The 27,984-nt window shown below is 35.7% G+C and overlaps 2 protein-coding genes across 8 annotated transcripts; one reads left to right on the forward strand and one right to left on the reverse strand.

Annotated features, from left to right (window-relative positions):
* Positions 1 to 724: 724 nt before the first annotated feature.
* On the forward strand, positions 725 to 13,417 carry kcnmb2a (potassium large conductance calcium-activated channel, subfamily M, beta member 2a). 4 transcript variants are annotated; one of them, XR_012387212.1, is made up of 6 exons: positions 725 to 1,083; positions 5,182 to 5,268; positions 8,622 to 8,792; positions 9,323 to 9,518; positions 11,391 to 12,291; positions 12,582 to 13,417. XR_012387212.1 is itself a non-coding variant. In NM_001013525.1 (5 exon segments), coding segments are annotated over 4 exon segments (699 nt in total). In that variant the 5' UTR covers positions 970 to 1,083; positions 5,182 to 5,221; the 3' UTR covers positions 11,676 to 12,001.
* kcnmb3 (potassium calcium-activated channel subfamily M regulatory beta subunit 3) lies at positions 12,989 to 27,785 on the reverse strand. Of its 4 annotated transcripts, none has more exons than XM_073923123.1 (4): positions 27,667 to 27,785; positions 20,877 to 21,089; positions 17,879 to 18,059; positions 12,989 to 15,090 (listed from the first exon to the last, which is right to left on the reverse strand). In XM_073923123.1, the coding sequence occupies exons 1-4, from the start codon at positions 27,690 to 27,692 to the stop codon at positions 14,695 to 14,697; spliced, it is 816 nt and encodes a 271-aa protein (XP_073779224.1). In that variant the 5' UTR covers positions 27,693 to 27,785; the 3' UTR covers positions 12,989 to 14,694. The 4 variants fall into 4 exon arrangements, with proteins under 4 accessions (XP_073779224.1, XP_009295878.1, XP_073779207.1 ...); XM_009297603.5 differs by lacking the exon at positions 27,667 to 27,785 and adding an exon at positions 25,358 to 25,628; XM_073923106.1 differs by lacking the exon at positions 27,667 to 27,785 and adding an exon at positions 25,312 to 25,370.
* Between the last annotated feature and the right edge of the window lie 199 nt (positions 27,786 to 27,984).

The following is a 27,984-nucleotide window of genomic DNA, read 5'->3' on the forward strand; positions in this document are numbered from 1 at the left end:
TGTTAATACGTGGCTGACAATCAAATCAGTGGGTGGGAAAACCACACTCCTATGTCACGTTGCAGTGGGCCTCAAAAAGAGAGGGATTTGGATCCTATTTTAAAGTCAGGAAATTTAAAAAAAGAGACTGATTATGTTTTTATCACTCCAATATGACCGTGGACAGACTATACCCACACTCTGTTCTGTCCAAACAGCTTACAATAGATGCTTTTCATCATAGGTGCCCTTTAAGAATCTTTAGATAAAGACAAAATAATAATAATAAAAAACGTTGCGCAATTGTGCTCAGCCTTTGCTTTACCTTGCACTGTTGTAACAATAAATCAACCGTAACAGTTTCTGTGATGCCATTTAAGTCAGATCTTATTTAAAATATGTTATTTAAACGTGCATTTTTGGTAATATGTATATTCCATTCTGCCAATCAGCAGATAGATTTACGTTTAGTCATTTAGCGAAGGCTTTTATCCAAAGCTAAATGAGGAAGTCATCAATAGACTCATCATAAAAAGGCAATATACTTACATGGAATATCTGCCAGAGTCTGATGTCAGGAACAGAATAGCCTTGAAAGGTACTTTGACCATGTCTAAGTGAAAATGCACCTGTAAACATTCCTCCGCATGCTCAGATCACTTCAGTCAAATGTTTTATATTTCTACCTTCAGGTTTAGAGGATCAAATCACCAGTTCTAAGGATGAATAATTTAGTAACCATACTGGCCTTGGTAAACATCATAAATCAAACGCCCAAACTCAACGACAGCGCTTTGACGAAAAGTGGCACATGGTTATTTCTGTTCAGTTCTTCACCTCCATGCTGAAAAGGGGGCAAGGTCAGGGTGTCGGGCCGGCTAGGAAGAACTCATTCCGCACATCATTTGGCAGGAAACTGCTGCCCTACACAGTTTCACACACTGGCACGCGGCCCACAAAGCCACAAATCTGCCAGCAGCATTATCGGGTATTTTAAAAACCCTTACAGGTCTCGAGAGGAGCAAGAGGAGGCTGACGGTTATTGACGCAACATGCTTTCTTGAAATTTCATTGCTCTGCTTTGGCTCGAATCTATCGATACAGGTATGTAGAGACCTTGGCCTTGCGAAGGGATATGAACGGAATGCTTTGGATTAAACATATTGATTATGAAGAGCGTACATCCTGGGTTTGAATGCTTTTCTGCCTTCTTGGAAACGCTAGCAGAGCACTAAAGCATTATATGGAGGGAAAATGCTTCAGGAATATATTTTCACTCACAAATCGTCCTTAATTCAAGTTGTCTTGAGTTAAAAGCAACTGCTCGCAAAGTGAGACATGGGAAAATATGCTAGGATGTCAATAAAGCTGTTGTCTGTCGACATGAATGAAGAACAGATTTTATTTGTGGATTCCAGAGAATAAAGGGCTTTGTGTGCATTGATTTTTAAACCCATTTATCAAATGGATACAGCGATTTAGATGGTTTTAATCAACCAAAAACCTTTAAAGGCTGAATTTGATTAAACTCTCAGAAGGATCTTGTAAAAATATTAGTACATCCTTCATTGCTGAGTGCTTTCAATCATCTTGTTACTTAAAAATCACTGGACAAAAGGAAAGAGCTTTGTCATTTTTTTCATCGCCAAGCAGTCTTCTCATTGTTTCTGGAAAAAAAGAGAAAAGATTTGGGCTATTTTCCAAACCCAGGGTCAGAGAATCAATAATGTATTTAGTCTAGAATGTTTTATGGCTGGCATGGTTCTGCATTTAGCAAAATCACGCTGCGCTTAAGAAACAGTTGTCGATACAGCAAGGATATGTGAGCTCGTACTTGTAATAGTAATGTAATCACTGATGCCCTTAGTAATAGCAAGGCAATCTTGAAAGTGGGGCTCTATCAGCCTAAAGCTCCATTGCTGAGCCCTAAAAAAGACTTCTCACAGCTTTATATAGGAGAAAAAAAATTATGTTTGTATTTGTATTTACAACACAATTTCATGGCAATTCGTAAATTTTTATATTAGTGTTTAATTTATATAAAATTGCATGATCTCATTAGTACAATTTAGTACGATTTGCTTATCCCCAATGAGGGTTGGGTTTAGTGGTTGGGTTAGGTGCTTTGCCTCCTATTTAAAATCGTACATTTTTGTATGACTCAACTCATATGAATTAGCAACTAAACTGAAAAAAACATTAAATGGTTATATTTCCTTGTGAGATCAGGCTTGTATTTAGGGATATTTTGTGATATTTTTGTACAACAACCCAAGTTATCAAGTTATACAGTTTAAAAGCAAAGCTAAAAAAATACCAAGGAAATGTATGTAAACTTCTGGTTTCAACTGTGTATATATATATATATATATATATATATATATATATATATATATATAGTGAGTGTACCAAGTTAAGATGAAAGATAAGAACCCTATGTTCTGGTCAACTCTTATATAAAGACACAAAACAATCTATAAAACACTGATTAAAAAAAGCATTTCTCATTGACTTTTTGAAAACAATAATATTATTAAAATACATACAATTCTGTTTTAGACATGTAATTTGGTATGCCACTGCTTTTGTCAACTCTGTCATTGTCAACTCTGCTATTTGTCAACTCTGCTACTGTCAACTCTGTTATGCCAACTCTGCTTTTGTGAACTCTGCTATTGTCAACTCTGTTATTGTCAGCTCTGTTATGTCAACTCTGCTTTTGTCAACTCTGTCATTGTCAACTCTGCTATTTGTCAACTCTGCTATTGTCAACTCTGTTATGTTAACTCTGCTATTGTCTACTCTGTTATTGTCTACTCTGTTAATGTCAACTCTGTTATTGTCAACTCTGCTATTGACTACTCTGTTATTGTCAACTCTGTTATTGTCAACTCTGTTATGTCAACTCTGTTATGTCTACTCTGTTATTGTCAACTCTGCTTTTGTCGACTGTGCTTTTGTCAACTGTGTTATTGTTAACTCTGTTATGTCAACTCTGCTTTTATCAACTCTGCTTTTGTCAACTCTGTTATTGTCAACTCTGTTATTGTCAACTCTGTTATGTCAACTTTGTTATGTCCACTCTGCTGTCAACTCGGCTTTTGTCAACTGTTATGTCAACTCTGCTTTTGTTAATTCCGCTATTGTCTACTCTGCTATCGTCAATCTTGCTTTTGTCAACTTTGCTTTTGTCAATTCTGTTATTGTCAACTCTGCTTTTGTCAACTCTGTTATTGTCAACTCTGTTATGTCAACTCTGCTTTTGTCAACTCTGTTATTGTCAACTCTGTTATGTCAACTCTGTTATGTCCACTCTGCTGTCAACTTGACTTTTGTCAATAATATTATTAAAATACATACAATTCTGTTTTAGACATGTAATTTGGTATGCCACTGCTTTTGTCAACTCTGTCATTGTCAACTCTGCTACTGTCAACTCTGTTATGCCAACTCTGCTTTTGTGAACTCTGCTATTGTCAACTCTGTTATTGTCAGCTCTGTTATGTCAACTCTGTCATTGTCAACTCTGCTATTTGTCAACTCTGCTATTGTCAACTCTGTTATGTTAACTCTGCTATTGTCTACTCTGTTATTGTCTACTCTGTTATTGTCAACTCTGCTATTGACTACTCTGTTATTGTCAACTATGTTATTGTCAACTCTGTTGTCAACTCTGTTATGTCTACTCTGTTATTGTCAACTCTGCTTTTGTCAACTGTGCTTTTGTCAACTGTGTTATTGTCAACTCTGTTATGTCTACTCTGCTTTTATCAACTCTGCTTTTGTCAACTCTGTTATTGTCAACTCTGCTTTTGTCAACTCTGTTATTGTCAACTCTGTTATGTCAACTCTGCTTTTATCAACTCTGCTTTTGTCAACTCTGTTATTGTCATCTCTGTTATTGTCAACTCTGTTATGTCAACTTTGTTATGTCCACTCTGCTGTCAACTCGGCTTTTGTCAACTGTTATGTCAACTCTGCTTTTGTTAATTCCGCTATTGTCTACTCTGCTATCGTCAATCTTGCTTTTGTCATCTGTGCTTTTGTCAACTGTGTTATTGTCAACTCTGTTATGTCTACTCTGCTTTTATCAACTCTGCTTTTGTCAACTCTGTTATTGTCAACTCTGCTTTTGTCAACTCTGTTATTGTCAACTGTGTTATGTCAACTCTGCTTTTGTCAACTCTGCTTTTGTCAACTCTGTTATTGTCAACTCTGCTTTTGTCAACTCTGTTATTGTCAACTCTGTTATGTAAACTCTGCTTTTATCAACTCTGCTTTTGTCAAGTCTGTTATTGTCAACTCTGTTATGTCAACTCTGTTATGTCCACTCTGTTATTTTCAACTCTACTGCAAAGATGTTATAGAGGTTTGATATAACATAAGGGTGAGTAAATGATAACTGTACTGATGAATTCAAGTATGAAGTAAATGGCTTTATGAATCATTGGTTCGCCTGAGTAATTCGGATGAAAAGAACAAAGCTGAACACTGCAAAATAGTGTATATAAAACATTATATAATATTAAAATCTTACAATTATTATTTAATATGTTGTATAAAATCAATATCACAAGTGTCCCTTAATGTTTTTTGTAACAAAACCAGCTGATGTGACATATCACTGGTTTACATGTGTGATTTTAATGGGAAGAAATATTTATATAAAAAGGGTTTGTTTTAAAGCTAATTTTAGATTTAAGTCACTTTAAAATGATTGCTCAGTCTGGCTAAAGATCCTCAAGCTTTCTTAAGGGCTTCTCTGTTCAGAATTATTCAGAAACGGCACTTATAGGAATTATGGACCATCTTGGCTGATTTATGAATCACGGAAGTGCACTGTCAGTGAATAGTTAATATATTCTTTACATAGTAAAACCATGGTGTATTGCAAAATCAATACTGCTGGCTTCTGTACAAATAATGTGTCAAACTATATGGTCAGATTGTTTTATAACAGAAAGTATAAATGGAAAACATACGCTCAAAAAACGATTTTTCTGCTTGTTCAGACTGCTTATTTAAAATGAGCTGAAGCATCACAATTCCTGAGGTTTGTTGGGACAACTTAATAGTTTAATGTTTAATACACTCAAATTTGTGTAAACAATTAAGTTAACTTAATGGGTTTGTGTTGGGACAACATGAAGGAATTGATTGAATGTAAAATGTGCAGTTAGACTTTTTATTTTTTGGTTTTAGGTCTGTCCAGATTTCTTCTCACTGACAGGAATGAGACAAGATGTTCTTTGTGAAGGGGGTCAGAACAACACAAGCCACACAACAAAGGTTTACATCTGTTTTTGATTTGCTCCTAATACCATATTTACTTTTAAAGTGCTTTATGGAAGTTTGGACTGTACTAAATTATAAAAATATCATAATATGTATGCAGATATATAAGAAACATGATCAATTTGCCTTCTTTTGTATCTGAAAAGCAACATGCGTTCTATGCCAGAATGTCCAACATAACCTCATTTTGAAATATAGCCCTATAAACATTTCTGGAGATCGCAAATTATGTAGCCAGAAGTACATCGTCTTTAAAACGAATGCTTCGGGGCGGTATGATGCATTTCCTTTTTGCTGTTTCCTGTTCCTCTTACCTCTGTGTGGATGGCCTTCCCACTGTTACCAATTTGTCCGGTAGCTCTATATGCAGGTTGGTGGACTTAAGATGCAGAGCAAAGTTGACTTCTACTACAGGGTTCGAGTTCGGCGATTCCAAACAGCAGAAAGACAAAAACAAAAGCCAAAAAATAAAATAAACAAGTAAATGACAGGGTGAGAATGTGGTAAAATCTGATTATGTGGTAAAAATCAGGCGAGGCCTTTTCTTTTTATTTGTCGTTGGGTTTAGGGAAGAGTGTAGGTGGGTCAATCTGTGCTTTTGAAAACACTTTTGGTTAGGTTTAGGAAATGAGGAGGGTGCGTCAGTCGATCACTCAGTCAGTTACTCTTTCAGTCAGTCAGCTGCCTCGGGTGAATTTACGCAAGAAGAGCAGGCGCGAATGGCATTCGCGAAAGAAATTTAAGATCTGAAAAAGCATACACAGCGGCCTCTGGTGCAAAAACTGCAACAAAAAAAAGCGCATCCCCTGGGATGTATTTGGCCCTCTCCAGAAATGTATATAGGGCTACGTTTTCAGAATGAGCCTGTGCTGGGAATGTCTGACTTTGTAATAGGCTGTGTAAGTCCGCCCACTGCTAGTTGGTAGACCAAGAATCCTTAAATTGGAGCAAATGGGATTTTCCAAATCATCTATTTTACTGCCTGCATTAGTCTTCTGAAATATTTTTCCACATGGTTTTTGATATGCTGTACAGCTGAGAGGACACGTTCGAACTGAGAGGCCATGTTGACTTTTATGGAATTTATTGCTTGCATAATGCCACTTCTATCAGCGTGTCAACCACCAGTTTGACCTTTGCAAAGTGAAGACGAGTTTTCTTCGCCATTATTTTGCGCTTCTTCCATGCTTTCGGAGTCAGATGTAGTTGACATCTTAAGCAAGTGTTCAGTCGTGAATAAGCTGAGTTCGAATGTTAAATAAAATTTATTTAGGGATTTTAAAGGTGCTGTATGCAAGTTTTTGACTCTTCTAAAGAATAATAATACAATAATATGTTTGCAGATATTTAAGAAACATGCTAATTAAACATTCTTATTTATCTGAAGAACAATGCTGAAGTCAGATATTCTCTTTGAAAAATAAAGTAATTTAAACAGCCATTCAGAATCACAGAATAGTGCACTCGTTGCACTCCAACTAAATGTTAAGGTTTACAATCGAATTAATACATATTAAACCTTTTTAACATTATTAAATGCACATGCTAAATCACTGATATGTGAGTCACAGTTCTAAAGTTCAATTTGAAATGGTTTATTTTATTTTCAAGTTCTATGGTGTTCATTCAAACTGACATTATTAGAATTTAATATTGAATAAAGTACAGGAGGTGTACTTGAGGTTATCATTGTCAGTTTTCTGTTGATCAGCTGCAAGAAATAGAAGCTGTTTCATTTCTCCAGGTGTTGTTTTGGACAAAATAACTTTTAATATGGAAAATATTTCTTCTATCGCATGCCTTATTCTGTGTTCACACCAGATGCGGCAATGGCAGATAAATCATGCTATTCGCGCGTGAACATTTTGAGTTTACCCGCTTCATTCTACCGTCAAATTCACTTCACAATAGACGCGGATTGGCGTGATGGGCAGGGCTTCTGTCTTCCCAGTGACTCTAGCTTTGTTGCTAAATGGCTAACATGGATTCTATTGAGAAAATAACTGTTTCTGTGCTTTATGAAGGCTGAAAAACAGCGTTGATTCATTTAGAGCCATGTCTGAGTCCACTAGATCCTTTCAGAGGTGTACCCAGCTCTGTGAGCTCATAAACTGCTCCAGAAACTTAACCTGAATGATGGAAGCATTCAGCGGTGCTTCTGACTGAGCTGAACCCAGTTTCATGACCTGTACCAACAACATGCGCTACATCATAATCACGCCCCCACAAGAGCAAGCTCCTGATTGGTTAACGCCGTGCTAATGTCTGCAGAAGTTCAGATTTTTTAAATTAAGCGATTCAAGCGAAACACGCGATACGGACATCAATCGCGAAAAGCGCTCAACCTGCGCTGCTTCATACGCTCAAATCACGTCATTCGCGCTGCCTCATTTACATGTATTGCACCACAAGATGTCTATTCATATCTTTGCATTGACTTAACATGTAAATGATTCGGCTTAATGCTTCTTTTGCGTCTGGTGTGAACAATCAGGCACACTGGCTCAGGCACACTGCAGGCAACCTGCGCTGACATGTGTTTTGAACCAGGTGTGCAATACCTAATTCAACCACTGGGTGTCAAACCTACAAACTGCACCTTTAAAATATATTACAGCTGAGCTAACTCGTAGTAAGGCGCCGTACCCGGAAATCCCGGCCACTGCCAGTTTATCCAATTATATTTCAGCAATTTGGGTTACTTTGTTGGAAATCAGTCGCAGATCATTCAGAGTTAAAACAATACACCAATAAAGGGGTTTTTAATTACCAAAAAATACAAATATTACAAACAAAAACGTTAGCTGAGCATCTAACAACTAAGGTTCAATTAAAGTCACTTTAAGGCAAGTGATTTCAATCAGCGGCCATCTTTGAAATGCCTCTCGGGCAGTATGCTCAGGCATTCTGTTTAAATCGGAAACATCAAATTCTCCAAAATTGCTTGCCAAGCTTATAATTATATTTAATATACAATTAAACAACAACTGTCCCTTTAGTTTAATTTCTAAACATTTGAGTCACAAAATCTGCATAAATTCACATCTGGTCTCAGCCCTCCCCTGGAAAATCCTCAGTCTATAACAATCGCTGATTGGCTCCTGTACTAGAAGGCGGGGCTTAATTCATCATATTACACCTTTCCCCATTCAAAACGATACGAGTGACACGTCTTGTGTATTTCAAAGTCTTTGCTCCTTTAGCTCTTATTAAACTGGCATGTATAATATCAATCCTACATACTAAACCTTTAAACATAATTAATGTAAAAGTTGTTTACATTATTTTATATCCCATTAGCATCCATGACTAAAAAACACTTCGCTGTTTGAATTTTTCTTTTCTAGGGTGATTTATAAGCGGTTGTGGGGACATGAGCTGAAGGACAAAAAAAGGACAGAGACGGCGCTGAAGGCTGGGGAGGACAGGGCCATTCTGCTGGGTTTGAGCATGGTGTTCAGCTCAGTCATGATGTACTTTGTGATTTGTATCACCATGGTGCGTGCTTATGCAGACAGGTAGTGCTATATCATGACTGCTTCAATACCAAATTACTAGAATAATATCTATGCCAGCAATATGCAATAGTCAACCTTTGAAGTGGATAAGAACCTTTCATCAAAGTGGTCCTAAAACTATTCTATTTTAAACTTATTTTAAACTCATTCTTGAGGTGCAGCTGATCACAGAGAGTCGGAACAGATCTTATAATCCCAGTTTCTTTGCAAATCCTGTTCTGTGGACATGATTATATGCATTACTTCAGAGACATGTTAATACGCACCTGTCAATCAGTTCAGTGGCATGGAAAACCGCAACCCTACGTCACGTTGCGGTGCACCTCAAAATCACTAGGTTTTAGATCTTATTTTAACATCAGGAAATTTAAAAAAAGAGACTTGGTGTGTTTATATCAATCCAATTTGACAGTGGAGACACTATACCTACACACAGTTATGTCCAAACAGTTTCCAAAAGATAATCTGAGAATCATAGATGCCCTTTAAATTTTTGTGATTACAAATGTTCTTCCCTTTGCCAAATGCAGTCTATTGATCGATGAGACCACCTGCACTGTGCTGAACTCCTCTCTGACCAAGGAAATCAACTGCTCCTACAACTGTGGCTCTGACTGCTGGCGAAGCTCGAAATACCCCTGTCTGCAGGTCTACGTCAGCCTGAATGCCACCGGTCGCATCGGCCTGCTCTCTCACAATGAGGAAATGCTGGATGTCAGTTCTGAGGTGAATCCATTCATCATTCAACATTCTGAGGAAGACCATGGAGTAAAAAAGACTTAAAAGCTAAACAGCAGTGAGATTATATTGGCTACGTCTGAATGTTTGGGCAGCTGGTTTGTTGCCTCGCTGCCCAATCAAGCAGTGAGTCTGGAGGCACATTTGTGCATGAAAGACACCTTGTAAAAGATAGCAGAACAATGTAATCGCATACAGTATAGGTAAGGGAATAACCACAATGCTAACTTAAAGCTGCAGTTTAAAATTATTATTCCTCCTTTTCTTTTTCAAATATATCCCAAATGATGTTCAACAGAGCAAGGCACTTTTCACAGTAATTCCTGTAATATTTTTTTCTTTTGGAGAAGGTCTTATTTGTTTTATTTTGGCTAGAATAAAAGCAGTTCTTAATTTTTTAAAAACCATTTTAAGGTCAAAATTATTAGCCCCCTTAAGCATTTTTCCCTAATTGTCTACTGATCAAACCATTATTATACAATGACTTGCCTAAATTACCCTAACTTGCAAATGTAACCCTGCTCCAAGCTGATGTTGAACCGACGGCCTTCCGCATGGGAGTTGGTTGCTCTACCAAGGAGGCTGAAGACCATGGCCTCTAGCATCTGTAGCTAGAGCACCTTTAGAGGTCAGAGGAGTGAGGTTTACCTGCACAGCACACACTAGCTGGCCTCCGTTACACAAATAATTTGTCTAAACAGTACATCTTCCCACAAATAGACACTCAATCTACGCTTCAAGATGCCATGTTTATTTTTAGCTCAACTTTCAGAAATGGAATGCACAGGACTGTGGAATATCTAAGACAGCAAAGGATACATCTATACTGTCTTTAAAATTCGATCATAAGAAGGTACTCTAGCTCTTGAGACAGTAAGTGAAGCAGAATTTTGATTCAGATTTGCCTTCATTTCCACTGAGTGGTACAGTATGGTACGGTACAGGTCGGTATGGGTCACCTTTATTGGGCTTGCGTTTCCACTGCCAAATGGTAAACGTTATACTACCAATGGTGTACAACAGAATGTTTCAGCCAATATCTTTCTCCCTCAAGGTAATGTCAAAGTAAAGCTGTACGTGTCATTACCATATTAAATGAGAAGCAATTCTCACAAAACAGATACTTTATACACATAAACGCTTGTGTATAAATGCTCATTATTAACCTTTCTATGAACACTATTAACTGCAGATCAATGATAGTCTACTGTAACATCTGCAATTATATGAAAAAAATGAACCCAACTAGTTGACTTCACTAGAAAATTGCATGAAAACCTGTAACATTAAACAAATCAATGTTTTTACATGAGGTGAAACTAAAAACCCAGCAGATTAGCTTAGAGTTTGAATTATTTTAGTTTCATTGTTTAAGACATGTGAAAGACAGTGTTGGGGAAAGCTGTTTGTCCTGGCATTTCTAGCAGGATATTGTCTAAATTGATGAATTGTGAATGTTGAAAAGTACAGAATTTAAACAAAACCCCACTAAACAGACTTTAGCTTGGAGAAAATGTTATGCTGTTGTTTTGTACATATTTTCTATATTTCATCAACTTTAAAGTCTTAAAATGTAAACAACTTATTAAAAAAAAATCCCATAATGTAAATAAGTTGTAATTTAATAAGAATATGTAAATAACTCAATTTTGACAAAAATGTTAGATAGAACCTAATTCTAAGGTGAGGAATTTCTGTTTGTTTTGTGTTTTTTAATAAAGAGACTGACTTATTATATATTGTGCAAAAGTCTTGGGCCAACAAAGCTGGTAGAGTGCTTAGGAGTTTAAATGTGATAAAGAAGTAACTCATGACTTTACTGTCAGTGTTTAAAATAGATTTGTTTGTTTTTTTCTGCAGTGTTTTTATGTGCCAAAATGCCAGAAGGACCACACCGCCATGCGCGTTCTGATCCAGAATATTTCGGATCACCTGAAGATGCAGCAGCAGGTCAGGTGTTTCCACGATCCCAGCGAGCATCAGGCCAGTATCCTCCTGAAGCGAATCTACGGCAGCGCTTCGCTTTTACACTCGCTCTTCTGGCCATCCTGCATGTTATCCGGAGGAACGCTCATCATCCTCATGGTCAAGCTCACGCAATACCTCTCCATACTGTGTGAACAAATCGACAAAGCCCCGAAGTGAAAGCCGCACAGACATCGACTGACTAGGTGAAGCAAACGGAGGGAGCTTTTCATTTCTCCTTCAAATGGTTTTTCGGATTCCTGCTGTTCAAGGATTGACTGGAGATTGATGTTAGTCTTCCATGACTAAGCAATATTGTGTCCACAAATCATATCGCTGGAGTAGCGGCGTAAGCCAAATGGGCTTATAGTGCTTTTGGGATAAAGGTATTAAAAATATAAACAATGCAATATGTATGCAGCTGTTTGAAGCAGCGTCTGACATCCTTTGAATAATCTTGTATAAATCATGTGTTTGTTGGATAATGTAAATAAATTCAGGGCTCACTATAAATGAGTACATTTTGAAAATTAATAATTTTATCCATTTCTTAGTGAATATACAGTGCATCTGGAAAGTATAGCGCTTCACTTCCAAATTGTTTTGTTACCTTTTGCCTTTTTATAAAATAGATTAAATTAATTTATTTCCTCACAATTCTACACACAATACCTCATAATGACAATGTGAAAAAAGATTTTTTGAAATTGCTGCAAATTTATTAAAAATAAAAACCTGAAAAATCACATCCAAAAAAAAACAGCTTAAACCAGCCTAGGCTGGTTGGCTGGTTTTAGCTGGTCGACCAGGCTGGTTTTAGAGGGGTTTTGGCCACTTCCAGGCTGGTTTCCAGCCATTTCCAGCCTGGTCTTAGCTGGTCAGGCTGGGAGATGACCAGCTAAAACCAGCTTGTCCAGCTTAGCCAGGATGGGAGCCCAGCCAAAACCAGCTATGTCCAGCTTAAACCAGGCTGGTCAAGATGGTTTTAGCTGGATTTAGCTGGTCATTTTCCAGCCAGACCAGCTAAAACAGGCTGGAAATGGCTGGAAACCAGCCTGTAAGTGGCCAAAACCCCTCTAAAACCAGCCTGGTCAACCAGCTAAAACCAGCCAACCAGCCTAGGCTGGTTTAAGCTGGATTTTTCAGCAGGGATGTACATAAGTATTCACAGCCATTGCCGGGAAGCTCTAAATTGCTAATCATTCTTGAGATGTTTCAGCTGTTTAATTGGAGTTCACCTCTGGTTTCAATCTCAATAAACACTGAAGTTTGCTGACGACTAATAATTACATTATTTAAGGGCATTCCTTACAACATGGATAGCATCAAACTTGTGATTCTTTTTTAATTTTAGGATATTTTCTTTAAAATCTTAATGTATACTTTCCTGCCAGGGTTGCTTAGTAAACACTCTTGCCTGAACTTGCAGTGAGTGAGACAGAGAAAATGAAAGCACATCAGCAGCAGCAAGAAAAACTCAGATGCTCAAGACATAATCTTTAAAATAATGGTATATTAAAAAAATAGCAAATATATAACTGAGGTTTGTGATACAACAATTACAGTGAGGCATTCATTAAATCCTTATTTTCCACAGAGCGAAACAAATCATCCCCTCCTTAGTTGAGTAGTGGAGGGGCACAAACAAAAATATAATTCTATTTTTCCATTCGCTATAACTTTTATCTTAACTTTAATGTATCTTTTGCTGGTCAATTATCTATAAACAAGAATTTGTTTATAGAATTTGTGTGGTGAATTAATTATTCATAAATAATTAATTCAAAGCCGCCTATGACGATGATGCCATTGTCTATTGCGATGTTTCACATTAGACATCATACAATGCCAAATGGGTCCCAACCCTAGTTACCTTTATCCCAAAGTTTCATACCTAACAGTATTAAAAAACGTATTTTCAAAAGCTTTTTTCTCTATTTTTCTTCTCTCTGAAGTAAGTTTCATCAAACGTATAAAAGTTTTTATGGTAATTCATTGAAAAAGTGTTAAATATGTAAACACATACAAAAACATAAACCCATAAACAAGCCTTCTAAAATGACCAATCATCCAACTAGATTCACAACTTTATATGTTTACTAGTTATTCAAATATAAAAATCAATCCCAACATTATAAAAACCTACAGTCAGGGCATAAGGCACTAACGTAAAAGGGACAGTTCAACCAAAAATGAAATTGAGCTACTATTTACTCATCCTCATGTAGTTCCAAAGCTTTTTAAGTTTCTTTACACTTAAAAAATGTTACACTTGAAGAATGAAACCAGTAACCACTGATATCCATAGTATGAAAAACAAATACTACTGAAGTCAATGGTTGTACGCTTTTTTCTTGTGATATCTAATTTTCTGTTCAACAGAAGAATTAACTCATAAAGATTTGGAAAGGTGATTAAATTAACCCAAAGTAAGCTCATTCTGAAAATATACATTTCTGGAGATAGCGATTTATATAGCCAGAGCTATGTATGGCTGCATTTCGTCATTAAAACGAACACTACAGGGTGGTATGATGCTGTTTCTTTTCATGCTTATCAGCTGACCGCTTACCCCCGTATGGACGTCAATCCCGCTGTATCCAGTTTTTCCGTTGGCTCACCACTTTTGTCGCTGGACTTGTGACCTGGAGCAGAATTGACCACGGATGATGGGGTTTGAGTCCGCTAAATAGCGGTTCCAGAAAGCAGTAAGACAAAAACAAAAGCCAAATTTGGATTGCGTTTGAAAACACTGCGGCTGGGTTTAGGGAAATGGGTAAGCACTGGTCAATCTGTGCTTTTGAAAACTCTATCAGTTGGGTTTAGGGAAGGAGGAGGGTGGGTCAGTCGATCGGTTAGTCAGTCAGTCAGTCAGTTGACAGCGGCCTCAGGTGGATTTACGCGAGAGGGGCAGGTATGAATGGCACTCGTGGGAGAAATTTGAGATCTCAAAAAGCATACACTGAGGCCTCTGGTAGATTTGCGGAAACAAAAACTGCAAAAAATGTAGCTCCTGGGACATATTTGGCATTCTCCAGAAATGTATATTGGGGTAAGTTTTCAGAAAGAGCCTGGGTTGGATTAAATGATGACTTAATTTTCACTTTAGTTTGAAGTATCCCTTTACTATCATAAGGCATCAAATAAAGCTATAGCTGCTAAATTTCCCATTTCAGTAGTGTTTAGATTGGGTAATTTCCTAGCTAAGTGGTTTATGCTGCTCTGCGGTCTCTCCAGATCTGCATTTCAAGAGCTGGTAGATCCTTCCCTCTGCCTGGTTACTCTGATTGTCCAGAAACTCATCCCTGCTGATCTCAGAGCAGAGCAAAGCCAGATGCTGGTTGAGCTTCACTAGTCCCACCAGGACGATCCCGCCAAACAACATGAGGCTGGGCCACAGCAAGTAATACAGGGCCATTTCTAAGTTATATTTTCTCCTGCAGATGGCGTCTTCTGGGTGTGAAGGGCTGAGAAAGCATGTCAGGTTTTCCCTTTGTGTAATTAATGCTTGTTTGATGTTACGGGCCTCGGTTTCTTGTTCCGTCTTGTTTCGTTGGCATTTGGGAGTGTAGAAACACTGGGAGAAAGAGTTTGTCTAGAATTGAAACAGATAGCAGAAACATTTCAGTGATATCTCATGGCAATTCGCAACATTTCAATTTAGCGGCTAACTCGTATGAGTTTATATGATCTCTTTCATACATTTTAGTATGATTTGCTCATCCCACTAATGAGGTTGGACTTAGGGGTGGGGTTTGGTGGCAGCCAATTTTTAAAAATCATACATTTCCATTCATACAAATTAGCCACTAAATTGACAAAAGATCGTTACGGATCCTCATAAGATCAGGCTGGACATTTGTATGGTAACTCACTGCATGACTTAAAATGTTTGTGATCTTACAATTATTTTATTTGGAAAATCTTATTGCTGCATACCCCTGTTTAAAAAAAATACACAATTTCTAACTAAATTAAATTGCACTTAATTTCAACAGAACATTATAATTGCCATTATAATTGTGTCATGAATATTTTGATGATAAAATGTCTCATTAAAAGTGTCAATCCTCTGTCAAGTAACCTTTATAAGGGTGTTTATAAACATTTGACAGCATTTTAATGACAAACTGAATTCATGCAATTGAGTTTGGAAAAAATATTAATAATGCTGTTATTTGTTTTGTTGGCATTTGGGATTGTAGAAATACAGGTAGAAAAAAATTGTCTAAAGTTAAAACAGATAGCAGAGAAATTTCAACAATATCTTGCAGCAATTCGTAACATTTCGATTTAGTGGCTAACTTGTATAAATTTGTATGATCTCTTTCATAAATTTTAGTATGATGTGCTCAGCCCACCAATAATGGTTGGGATTAGTGGTGGGGTTTGGTGCCATGCCTATTTTTAAAATCATACATTTCCGTTCGTACAAAGTAGCCCCTAAACTGACAAAATATGAAAGAGTTACGTTTCCTCTTGAAATTAGACTGTATTTGTATGGTAACTCACTTTAAGATGCAAATTATATGTTTTAAAAGAAATCTTTGTGAGCAACTTGGAACATTATGTGTAATCTTAAAATTAATGTAAAAATTCTTACTGCTGCATATCCCTGTTTAAAAAGTAGTAAAAGAAGCAAATATTGTTGTAAAATACACTATTTTTGACTAAATAATTTGTACTATTAATTTCAACAGAACTTGTCATAAATCTGGCATTAAAATGATTGCCATTATAATTGTGTCATTAATATTTTGAAGCTAAAATTTCTCATTAAAAGCGTCAATACTCTGTCAAAAAACATTTTAGTTTGATGAGTTTATAAACATTCAATGACATTTTATGACAAATTAAATTTATGTAATTGAGGTGAAGAAAAATAATGATGCTGTTATTAGTTTTTTTGGCATTTGGGAGTGTAGAAACACTTGGAGAAGAGTTAGTCTAGAATTGAAAAAGATACCAGACATTTCTATGATATCTCACAACAATTTTTAACTTTTCGATTTAGTGGCTAACTTGTATAAATTTGTATGAATTTATACAAGCTCTTTTTATACATTTTAGTATGATGTGCTCATCCCACCAATGAGGTTGGGTTTAGGGCTGGGGTTTGATGCCACGCCTATTTTTAAAAATCTTATATTTTCATTCATACGAATTAGCCACTAAACTGACAAAACGTAAAATAGTTATGTTTCCTCATAAGATCAGTCTAGACATTTGCATGGTAACTCAGTTTTGGATGTGTGTAACTTGGAACAATATGTTTGATTTGAAAATTATTTAAATTTAAATAATTCATACTGCTGCCTATCCCTTTTAAAAAGTAATAAAAGCAACAAAGATTTGTTGTAAAATACTTTGACTAAATTAAATTACAATTAATTTCAACAAAACTTGTCATAAATCTGGCATAAACATGATTGCCATTATAATGAATATTTTGATGATAAAATTTCTCATTAAAAGTGTCAATCCTCTGTCAAGTAACTTTATAAGGGTGTTTATAAACTTTTGATGGCATTTTAATGACAAATTGAATTCATGCAATTGAGGTCGAGAAAAATAACAATGACGCTGTTATTAGTTTTGTTGGCATTAGGGAGTGTAGAAACACTGGAGAAAGAATTTGTCTAGAACTGAAACAGATAACAGAGACATTTTGATTATATCTCACAGCAATTCCGTAACTTTTTGATTTAGTGGCTAACTTGTATGAATTCGTATGATCTCTTTCATATATTTTAGTATAATTTGCTCATCTCACCAATGATAGTTGGGTTAGGTGCCACGTCTATTTTTAAAAATCATACATTTTCATTAGTATGAATTAGCCACTAAACTGACAAAATGTAAAATAGTAACGTTTCTTCATAAGATCAGGCTGGACCAAATTTGTATGGTGAATCAATTTTGGATAAAAATGCTAATTATATATGTTTTAAAATACATCTTTGTGTGTAACTTAGAACAATTTGTGTTGTCTTATAAGGATGTTAATTTAGAAAATCTTACTGCTGCATTTCCCTGTTTAAAAAGTAGTAAAATAAACAAAAGTTTGTTGTAAAATACACTATTTCTGACTAAATTAAATTAAAATTCATTTGAACAGAACTTATCATAAATCTGGCCTAAACATGATTGCCATTATAAATGTGTCATGAATATTTTGATAATAAAATATCTCATTAAAAGTATCAATACTCGGCCAAATAATATTATATTGATGTTGTGTTGTGCTGTGCGCTATTTGCAGCACAATTTCTGTATTTGCATGTGTTGTGAAAATTTATGTGTGTGTATGCGTTGTTATATTGATGAATCATGTTAGTAATGTGTGTGAATGTATGGTGTGTGAATAACACTGATATTTGTACCTTAAGCCTGGAATTCACAGCGTCTTCATCATAGTAAAGTTGAAGCGATGACGTTTTGTTAGAGGTTGTGATGTTTACTAAAGCACGCAGGCATTTGAAGTTAACAATGCCACGGCAGTCCATCACTTCATCCGACAAATCAATGTGCACCAGTGAGCAGTTCACAGAACTTATCCAATCACTGTTACACACACAAAACATTAAATGGTTTATTATAGTGAATGATTGAAATGCTTAAAGGTGCAGTAGGTGATCTTTCACAATGCTAACAGCTTAGCATAAATCTCTGAATCACAATCCCTCCCCTGCCGTCTAGAGCCACGCCTCCTTAAACACGAGCACAGCAAAAGAACCCTCTCTCATGTGTTAAAAGCGACTGGTTGTCTGGCAGCGTGCAAGCCAAACTGACATGCTATTTCAGAGCGAATATTTAGAGTTGCATGGTAAACAATATAGGGAGAGACTAGGCGGAAAAGTGCTATTTACTTGTGTTTTGTTGTTAAACTAATAAAAATCTACATTATCAATGCTGTAAAAGGTCCCTTATAAAACTGAAAATAGTCTTATCAATCTTTCATCAGAAGATTTTAGTCGCTGAATAACACTTCTGTGAAGATACAATCTGACAACAACATCTAACGTTACATCAGCTTTGCGTGAAGCTAAAACAGAACATCACTTATCTAAGAGAAATCCTTCAGTCATGGTATCATCCTTTCTCCAGTGTGCAAAGGTAACTCCAATATTGATTCAGGTTTTTAAAAAGTTTTGATTCAGCAGGTTTGTACCGATCGTGCATCTGCTCTCTCTCTCTCTCTCTCTCTCTCGTGAACGCGCAGCACAAACAGTGGTTGGTGGAGATGCGTCCAAACGACTGCGCAGAAAAATGCTTCTGAAGACAATCACCTACTGCACTTCAATATAAAATATACTGAAAAAAGTATACTTCGAACCAACTTTAAAAAAAGATGATGTAATTTCTTACATTAAATATAAATTTGGTTCAAACTTAATAATTTTTTTTTTTTGTGTGTGAATACATGAACTATTTCTTACTTTGGTACAAAATAGATTTTTTATTATGGAAAATTTATATATTTAGTTACCCTTCTATCAAAGTATAATATTTCTTTGGGCAAACCTAAAAAAATACTGTAATGTGTTACAGCTAAATTTTTTTACAATTTTTCCTCAAATTACAGTTTCGGGTAAAACTGAAAACTGTAATTAATTATTAGCAAAATTATTATTCAGGAGCCACTGTACCACCCCAAATGTACATTAGAAATCCATAAAAACCAAATAGCCAATAGCAGTACCTTTTTTTTTCATGTGGTCACATGACATAAAAACTATTTAAAGTACAAATACTATTTTGGGACCCTCTATGGGGGTTCACTTTTTGCTTTAAGGCAAAATGAATGAAATAGGTTACACTCAGAAGCCATATATATTTTTTAATCCAATTAATCCAGTATATAAACATACTTTGAAATGTGTGCAGAAAAAAAAAATCAGAGAAGGTTACTATTTTAGATTTACCCATATTATGTATAGTTATAATATATAAAATGCTAGATTAGGCTCAGTAAGATCAAGAAATTGCAAAATTATATATATATATATATATATATATATATATATATATATATATATATATATATATATATATATATATATATATATAWTTTTGCAATGTGTCGATATATATATATATATAGTTAGGTCCAAAAATATTTGGATATCGACACAATTCTAACATTTTTGGACCTAGAAACCAATTCAGTTGATGTGAAATTACCCTGAAAGATGTTGTTTAACTGCAGACTGTCAGCTTTAATTCAAGGTTATTTGCATATCAGGTGAACTGTGTAGGAATTACAACAGTTTGCATATGTGCTTCCCACTTGTTAGGGGTCCAAAATTAGTTGGACAATTGGCTTATAAGTTGTTCTACACATATTATGTGTAGTTTTAAAATATAAAATATTAGCCTCAGCAAGATCAAGAAATCGCAAAACAAAAATTACATATTTGGTGCTTCATTAAGTCGATAAAATCCACAATTATAGCCTGTATTAAATTTAGAAGACACACTGGAGGAGTCTGGAAGAGCAGATTTATTTTAGTTATCGTCATTTTGCTAGATACAGAAAAGCTGGAAAAAGATATATAATAAAGGTGTAACGAAAACAGTGGTTAGTTTACTTTTATTTTTAAAAATACAATTCGCATAATAATAAAAATTAAGTCACCTTAAAAGTCCCAAGTTACAATGCGTTTACTTACATTATTTTTGTAAAGTCAACTTGTTTCTTTTAAGGCAACTGGTTTACTCGCCTTAACAAAAAAGTTAAGATTTAAAGCAATCTTAACTTCGATTTGTGGAACCCAGCTATTTTTACTGCACTGTAAAAAGCAATTACATAAAAAAATGAGTACACCTATTGATAAAAAAATGTACAAGTTCATTGATTCATTCATTTTACTTTCAACTTAGTTCCTTTAGGGGTCACCACAGCGGAATGAACCATCAACTTATCCAGCATATGTTTTACAAAGCAGATGCCCTTCCAGCTGCAACCCATCACTTGCAAACATCCATACAAACTCACATTCACACACATACATTATGGACTATTAAGCTTACCTTAAGCTTTCTTAATTTTTATATCTATGCACATAGTTCATTTACTTAAAGCAGCGTTTTCTCAATTTTTTAAAGTAAAGTCAACAACGTGCTTTACTTTTTTAAAGTAAAGTCTAAAGTTTTTTGGCACGGATTGAAAATCAATCATTTTGACACTCACAATATGTATTTCTGGCTATGGTAAAAAAAAAAACTAAAAAAACTAGCTCAACTGATTTTGCGGCCCTGGGTTACATTTATTTACAGTGTTCATTTATAAAAAAAATTTATCATTGTAGTAGTTATTAGCAGCTGTTGCTTTCATTTAAGTATCATCAAACTGACGGGCTGTCTAGCGCTGAAACTAACCTATGGATGCACGGTTTGACCATTAAGATTCCCACCATCAGGTACATGAGGATGGAGCAGGTCATCATGAGGAAGCCCAGGAGGACGGCTCTGTCTTCTCCGACACTGGAGTCTGGGATTTGAGCCCGGGCTTTCTCGTTGCACTTCAGCTCCCTCTCTTTCCTCCAGTTCCCCCCAGAATCATGCAGCTGGGCCTGATGGTGGATTACATCCCTGAGAAACAGCCGGAGAATATCTCTCTTACTACACATCATTTCATCACCAATGTATATGGGTTGTTGACATGACACATCGTCATCATTTACAATGCAGTAAACGGTTAAACATTAGTTAGTCAAATATTATAAAAGGTTAAAAAATATATTTACACACATTTACATTAGTAAATAGACGCAATGATGGGCTAAAAATCGATGGAAATCTGCAGATTTCTACGCTCACAGATTTCGTGTGGGCCACTGTAAAAAAAAAAAGTGCAGCTTGAATACTTGGGGGTGCAACTATTAAAAAGGAGCTTTAAGTGGCCACTGGTCCAACAGCTTCGAAAATTGGCATGCTGTGTTTTTGTACAAGGTGGTACCTATGTATATGAGGGCATTATTATTTTCAGGACATATCATGATAAGCATAGATGCCATTGATCAATGAAGTTTCAGCAACTCTTTGACAGGGTCCGAATAGAACAAACTCATATTTGCACTCACCGGCCACTTTCTTAGGTACACCTTAAGAACTGCCTTAATCCTTTGTGGCATAGATTTAACAAGGTACTGGAAATATTCCTCAGTGGTTTAGGTCCATATTGACATGATGGCATCACGCAGTTGCTGCAGATTTGTTGGCTTCACATCCATGATACGAATCTCCCGTTCCACCACATCCCAAAGGTGCTCTATTGGATTGAGATATGGTGACTGTGGAGGCCATTTGAGTACAGTGAACTCATTGTCATGTTCAGGAAATCAGACTGAGATGATTTACGCTTTATGACATGGTGTGTTATCCTGCTGGAAGTAGCCATCGGAAGATAGGTAGACTGTTGTCATAAAGGGATGGACATGGTCAGCAACAATACTCAGGTAGGCTGTAGTGTTGTTAAAGGGCAGGATAGTCATGCTTTCATGTTGTTGATGCCAAATTCTGACCCTACCATCCGAATGTTGCAGCAGAAATCAAGACTCATCAGACCAGACAACGTTTTTCCAATCTTCTATTGTTCAATTTTGCTAAGCCTGTGTGAATTGTAGCCTCAGTTTCCTGTTTTTAGCTGACAGAAGTGGCACCTGGTGTGCTCTTCTGCTGCTGTAGCTCATCCGCCCCAAGGTTCGATATGTTGTGTGTTCAGAGATGCTCTTTTGCATATCTTGGTTGTAACGAGTGATTATTATGTTGGCTTGAGAAAGCCAACATACTGTTATACTACTCTGTCCTTGAAAACAAACGTATCTCCTCCTAGGCCGTTCATGCCACAAGGCCCAAATGTGGTCAAAATGTGCCTTCTACATTCAAGATTGTTGCTATATCTCCTCATGCCTATAAGACTTTTTTTAATATAAAAAATGTTAAATATTAAATTTTTATAATCCGAGCATATAAAAAAAATTATACAAGCCCTAAATTTGGCCAAAAGCTGTATTTACATGCGTTAGATTTTGTTGCTATATCTTTAAGGTTTATCAGACTTTTAGTTTTCCAATAAATAATTTTTAAGCATTATTTTTCTCAAAATATGGCAAGCCATTTTTGACTTAAACTCCATATTTTTACTGATATGGCAAGCCATTTTTGCATGTTTCACTTTCACACTTATTAAGCATTGCATTTTCAAAAAAATACGGCAAGCCATTTTTACATAATGTTCATTCCCTTAGTCCCTTTATTAATCAGGGGTCGCCACAACGGAACGAACCGCCAATTTATCCAGCATTTGTTTTAACACAGCGAATGCCCTTCCAGCCGCAACCCAACACCAGGAATACATAATGTTCAAGTCCAGTTTTTGACACTCATAAAGACTGTCATAGAAACATCAGGGTTGATTAAGATCACTCATATTGCCAAGAAGCTTTGATGTATCATCACTAACCTGTCAAATGTCCCCATAGCAATAAAACAGTATAACCTAGCAACCATTTAAAAATAGCAATATCTCTACATCAGAACATCGTAGGGACCTGGGCATTGGCTTGTTTGACTCATGCTAGCAAATGGGATTTCCTGTGTACTATGCATGGTAACAATGATAATGGAAGCCAAGTGCTAATAACGATTAGCTACATGCTATGAATGATTATCTAAATGCAATAACATATGCTAGAAATGCCTACTAAGTATTAGCATTTGATCAAACATGTACAAGAGCATTGCCATTTAGCCATGCTTTCTGCCAACTGCCATTCCCAGTCCTAGCGCAGCCACGTTGGCTTTCTCAAGCCAACATCAAAGTTTATCAATGAACTTTAGGTTCTAGGTTCTAGTTTGAGTTACTGTTGTCTTTTTATCAGCTTGAACCAGTCTGGCCATTCTCCTCTGACCTCTAGCATCAACAAGGCATTTGCCCCCACAGAACTTCCACTCACTGAATATATTCTCTTTTCTGGACCATTCTCTGTAAACCCTAAATCATCTTTTGTAAGCTGTTTGGACAAAACGGTGTGTAGGTGTAGTGTGGCCACAGTCATAATGGACTGATAGAAACTCAAGTCTCTTTTTTTATTTCCTGTTGTTAAAATAGGATCCAAATCCCTTCCATTTTGAAGCCCACCGCAACGTGACGTAGAAGTGTGGTTTCCCCTCTCACCGAACATTAACACGTCGCATATTAACACGTCTCCGTAGTAACACGTATAATCATATCAACAAAACCGGATGTGCGCAAAGCAACGCGGATTAAAAGATCTGTTCAGCCCTCTGTGATCATCAATCATCATCAAATGTGATCAAGTTTTACAAGTTTAAAACGTTTTTAAAACATGTGCATGTTTGTAATGAATCACAGTGATTTACTTCAGCTTTATCACCACAGCCATGTATCAGTACAGTTATGAAAGAAGAAGCTTCAATCCCGGTTTGTGGATGTTAAATCAGGTTTATTTTGTACATTAGCATAACAGATACCCATACAGCAGTGGATATTAACGTGTATCCTGTCACATGTCACAAAGTTAAACACGTGCGTGCTGTATGTGTGTGTGTCCGCTGTATGTGTGTGTGTTTGTGTGTATGCGTGAAATCTGTAACGGCATTGTGTGTGACTCATCATTGCAGAAAGGCTTGAATTAACTCCACAACAAAAACATCAGATAATCACTGGAAAATCTCTATTACTGTAATACTTCCCACAAACATTATGTGAGATCTGCTTTGTTCATGTCTGTCACTGTGCTGTTTATCTGACACAGCCGAAGCAGAGATTGAGGCACACTCTGACAGAAACGTGAGAACGGTGGGCGAGGAGAACTAGCATTAAAGGCACAGGCAACAAAAACAGCTACAAGGTGTTTAAAGCAGACAATCCTAACATTCTAAAAGGTATAATAAATAATCTGATGGGTGTTTTGAGCTGAAACTTTACAGACACATTCTGGAGACATAAAAGACTTATCTTAAATCTTTAAACTGGGTCAAATATGTGTCCTTTAATGCAATTTGTACACTCAAAGAAGTGTACTGTTTTTAAAGACATTATTTCATTCATACTATATTATCTGCACATGCAGACTTTAAATATATTTTAAAGTCACTGCTATTCCACATTCAAAACAGTAAATCACTCTTATTTTTAACAAAGAGCAAATGTATGGATCAACATAAGAGTGACAGGTTTGCAATTTTGGGTAAAGTTTCCCTTAAAGATGTAAATGTCTCTCTATCTATCTTGATATAGTGTAAAACAACAACGACATCACAGCACAAAGCATGATTAAAGTGATTAAAGAAGGATTAACTATGATTAAAGAAGAATTTAAGCTGAAACAGTTGTCAATAGGGATTAATAATTCATATATTTCTGAAAACAAAAGTAATACCTGTGACTCCTGATGACACATTGAGCTCTTATGAAATGAAATAAGCAGTCTGTGCAAGACTCTGAAATCTGAACATTACTTATAACCATATTAAATTAAATCCACAGCTTAATTTAATGTAAAATGATTATTTCAGTGGACCCGACAACATCTATTTAAAATAAAATAAAAAAATAAAAGTGAGGAATTTAAATTTAAATCTGACCTTAGATTTTCTAACGGTACAAACAAAGAAAATAAAGATTTATGAATGTTACACCAGTTAATTCAAAACTATAATTAGTTTAAGCTTTATCACATTTGTAACAACAATTCTAACTTGTGTTCTCATTGATGGTGGTGTTATAATTGCAAAATCTCCCCCAAAGCCCTTATCTCGTACTAACATCCCAACTATTGAGTATTACCTTCATTAATCAAGCCTGAGGCGATGGATCTGATCTCCATACGTACCGCATGTGTCGCCGCCGCGCACCCTGCAGGGTGATGTTAACAGGAACACTGAAAGACCCCCGAGGGGACTGATTCAGCAGCATTTCTGTCTTACTAAGTAACCCTTAACTGGGTTACAGCACTAAATTAACACAACGCCGACCCCACTTCGACAAGGTCAATGTCCCATACATCTAGACACAGAACCAGCGTGCAGTTTTGCCATCAGACATGCAGTGCACAACAGAGTGCACTTAAGGGATTGTTTTCTTCGCATCCAGATGAGATCAGCGGAATATTTTTCCTCTGCCTGAACTGGGAGGTCACAGAGGGTTTCTATAGGAACCCCTACAGCCACACCATAATTATGTCCTATGGGACTGTAAACACAACAGACTTTTTTTCCTCTTTTTTTTTTTTACATTTAACCTGAACAAAACAATAAAGTGCATGGAATCATGTGTGATTTTTATAAAGCTTTGTGGAAAACTTGTTACTTCATGCTAATTTAATAAAGCTAGTTCATTTGCTAAGCATTACCTATATTAATGAGAGGGGTCTGGATGCAGACCAGGTGCAGTGCAAACTGAGCTGCAATGCTTTTTCATGGGCTTACCTGACCCCACCCCTAACCCCGACCACCACAATGACGTCACTAGCTCCATTTGAGTGCATCATGTCTGACATTGCATCGCTGAGTGATGCAATCTCAGCTTGCATCATAAAGGCTGCATCCGATATTAATAGACATTAGTAAGCAGTTTATAAATACAGCTACAGATGCTGTATTCTTATAATGTGTATAAAATTAAATCCTTTGTCAATGATTATTTTTTATTACTAAATTATTACATGGATTATGATAGATAATTTAACACAATCTAAATTGTAAAAGCGCTGTAGAAATAAACATGTATTGAATTATTTTTCAGGCATACAGTACATTTTATTTACTGTTTATTAAGGTTTATGAAAAAAAAAAAAAAAAAAAAATATATATATATATATATATATATATATATATATATTAATCATAATCCATGTAATAATTTAGTGATTAATAATTAATTAGTAAAAATAATTATATATATATATATATATATATATATATATATATATATATATATATATATATATATATATATATATATATATATATATATATAATTTATTTATTTATTTTTATCAAATGATTCAGTTTGTTGGGTTTCCATCGTTATTATTTTGACTTTATTTAACTGAAAATTAAAAAAATATTGCTATCTTACTACCAAATCTCATACTTATTACAAAGAAACAGCAAGTGTTATTAATTAAGTGTGAACATTTTGCTGTAGAAAAACTACCCTAAAAGGTCTTGTTAAAAACTATTACAGTATATACCGATTTAATATCTAATAAATATCGATTTAATATCGAAAATCAGAGTGATTGATTTCTGAACGCTATCTTACCTCAAAACGTGTGTTCCTCTGTGCATGATAGCTTTAGCTGCTAATCTGCGCTCTGACAAAACACATTCGTTTTGACCAACTGACAAAACTCAGGTTCGTTTGAGCTTTTTGAGCGCAACGGAATTATTAATGAATGATTTAATATGTAAAAAGTAAACACCAATGGACCTGGGGGCATATTCTCAAGATATCTAAAAGCTAAAAATAGCCCCTAACTTGCAGAACTACCAAAGAGTTCATGCTCAGACATGACACATGTTCTAGAATGGCCATCCCAGTCCCCAAACTTAAACATTATCAAAAATCTATGGATTGATTAGAAAAAGGCCGGTCATGCTCACTGCACATCATGTGACTTAACCAAAGTAGATTATTGGCTAAATTAAGGTCTTCTCTTTTCAACAAAATGATTAGAATGCTGGTCTTTAACAAACAGTGGCAGTGGAAATGAACATATAAATATCATGTCAACACCATTCGGTAGAAGGTTAAGAATTATTTATAAACCAGGTATTTAGGATGAGCTAGTTTTAAAGATGTAAATCAGAATAAGCTAGTAAATCATTAATAAACTTTGCAAATGAACATTTATACGTCTTATATTTCAGGCATACAGTAATACTTTATACTGCTTACTGATGTTTATTAATATTTTTTTTATATATAACATTTTAATTTTGGTTTCTTTCTACTGCTGATGCTTTCTTCCTATCAAATTTCACAGTAAATTACAAAGACATAGCAAGTGTGACAGAGAATTGAAGTTTGAATTTTTTATGTACAAACACTATCCTGAAATGCCTTGTTAATAACAATTACAGTATATATCGATTATTCTAAAATCAGAGTGATTATGAGTTCTGAATGCTATCTTACCTCAAAACATGCGTTCTTCTGTGCATGATAGCTTTAGCTACTAAACTGCGCTCTGACAAAACACATTCTCCAGACCAATTGACAAAACTCAGGTACGTTTGAGCTTTATGAGCACAACGTTGTATCAATAATTAATGAGTTTTCATCCAAAATAACTTGAATTATTAATGAATGATTTACTGTATATGAAAAGTAAACAACAATGTTGTGGACCTGGGGCCATATTCTCAAGATATCTTAAGGCTAAAATTAGCTCCTAACTTGTAGATTTAGGAGAAAATCATAAAAGTCATGGATGTATCAGGCCTAATTTTATTT

Source organism: Danio rerio, chromosome 2, assembly GCF_049306965.1.
Source record: "Danio rerio strain Tuebingen ecotype United States chromosome 2, GRCz12tu, whole genome shotgun sequence".
NCBI classification, from domain to species: Eukaryota; Metazoa; Chordata; class Actinopteri; order Cypriniformes; family Danionidae; genus Danio; species Danio rerio.

Bases quoted from the DNA above. Each gene is read 5' to 3' on its own strand.
- kcnmb3 (XM_009297603.5), bottom strand. From the start codon at position 25,440: ATGCTGCTGAATCAGTCCCCTCGGGGGTCTTTCAGTGTTCCTGTTAAC. The intron at 21,090-25,357 runs GTACGTATGGAG...GCTGTTTCTCAG, and splicing joins GCGCGGCGGCGACACATGCG to GGATGTAATCCACCATCAGG. The intron at 18,060-20,876 runs GTTAGTTTCAGC...TGTGTGTAACAG, and splicing joins GTCAAACCGTGCATCCATAG to TGATTGGATAAGTTCTGTGA.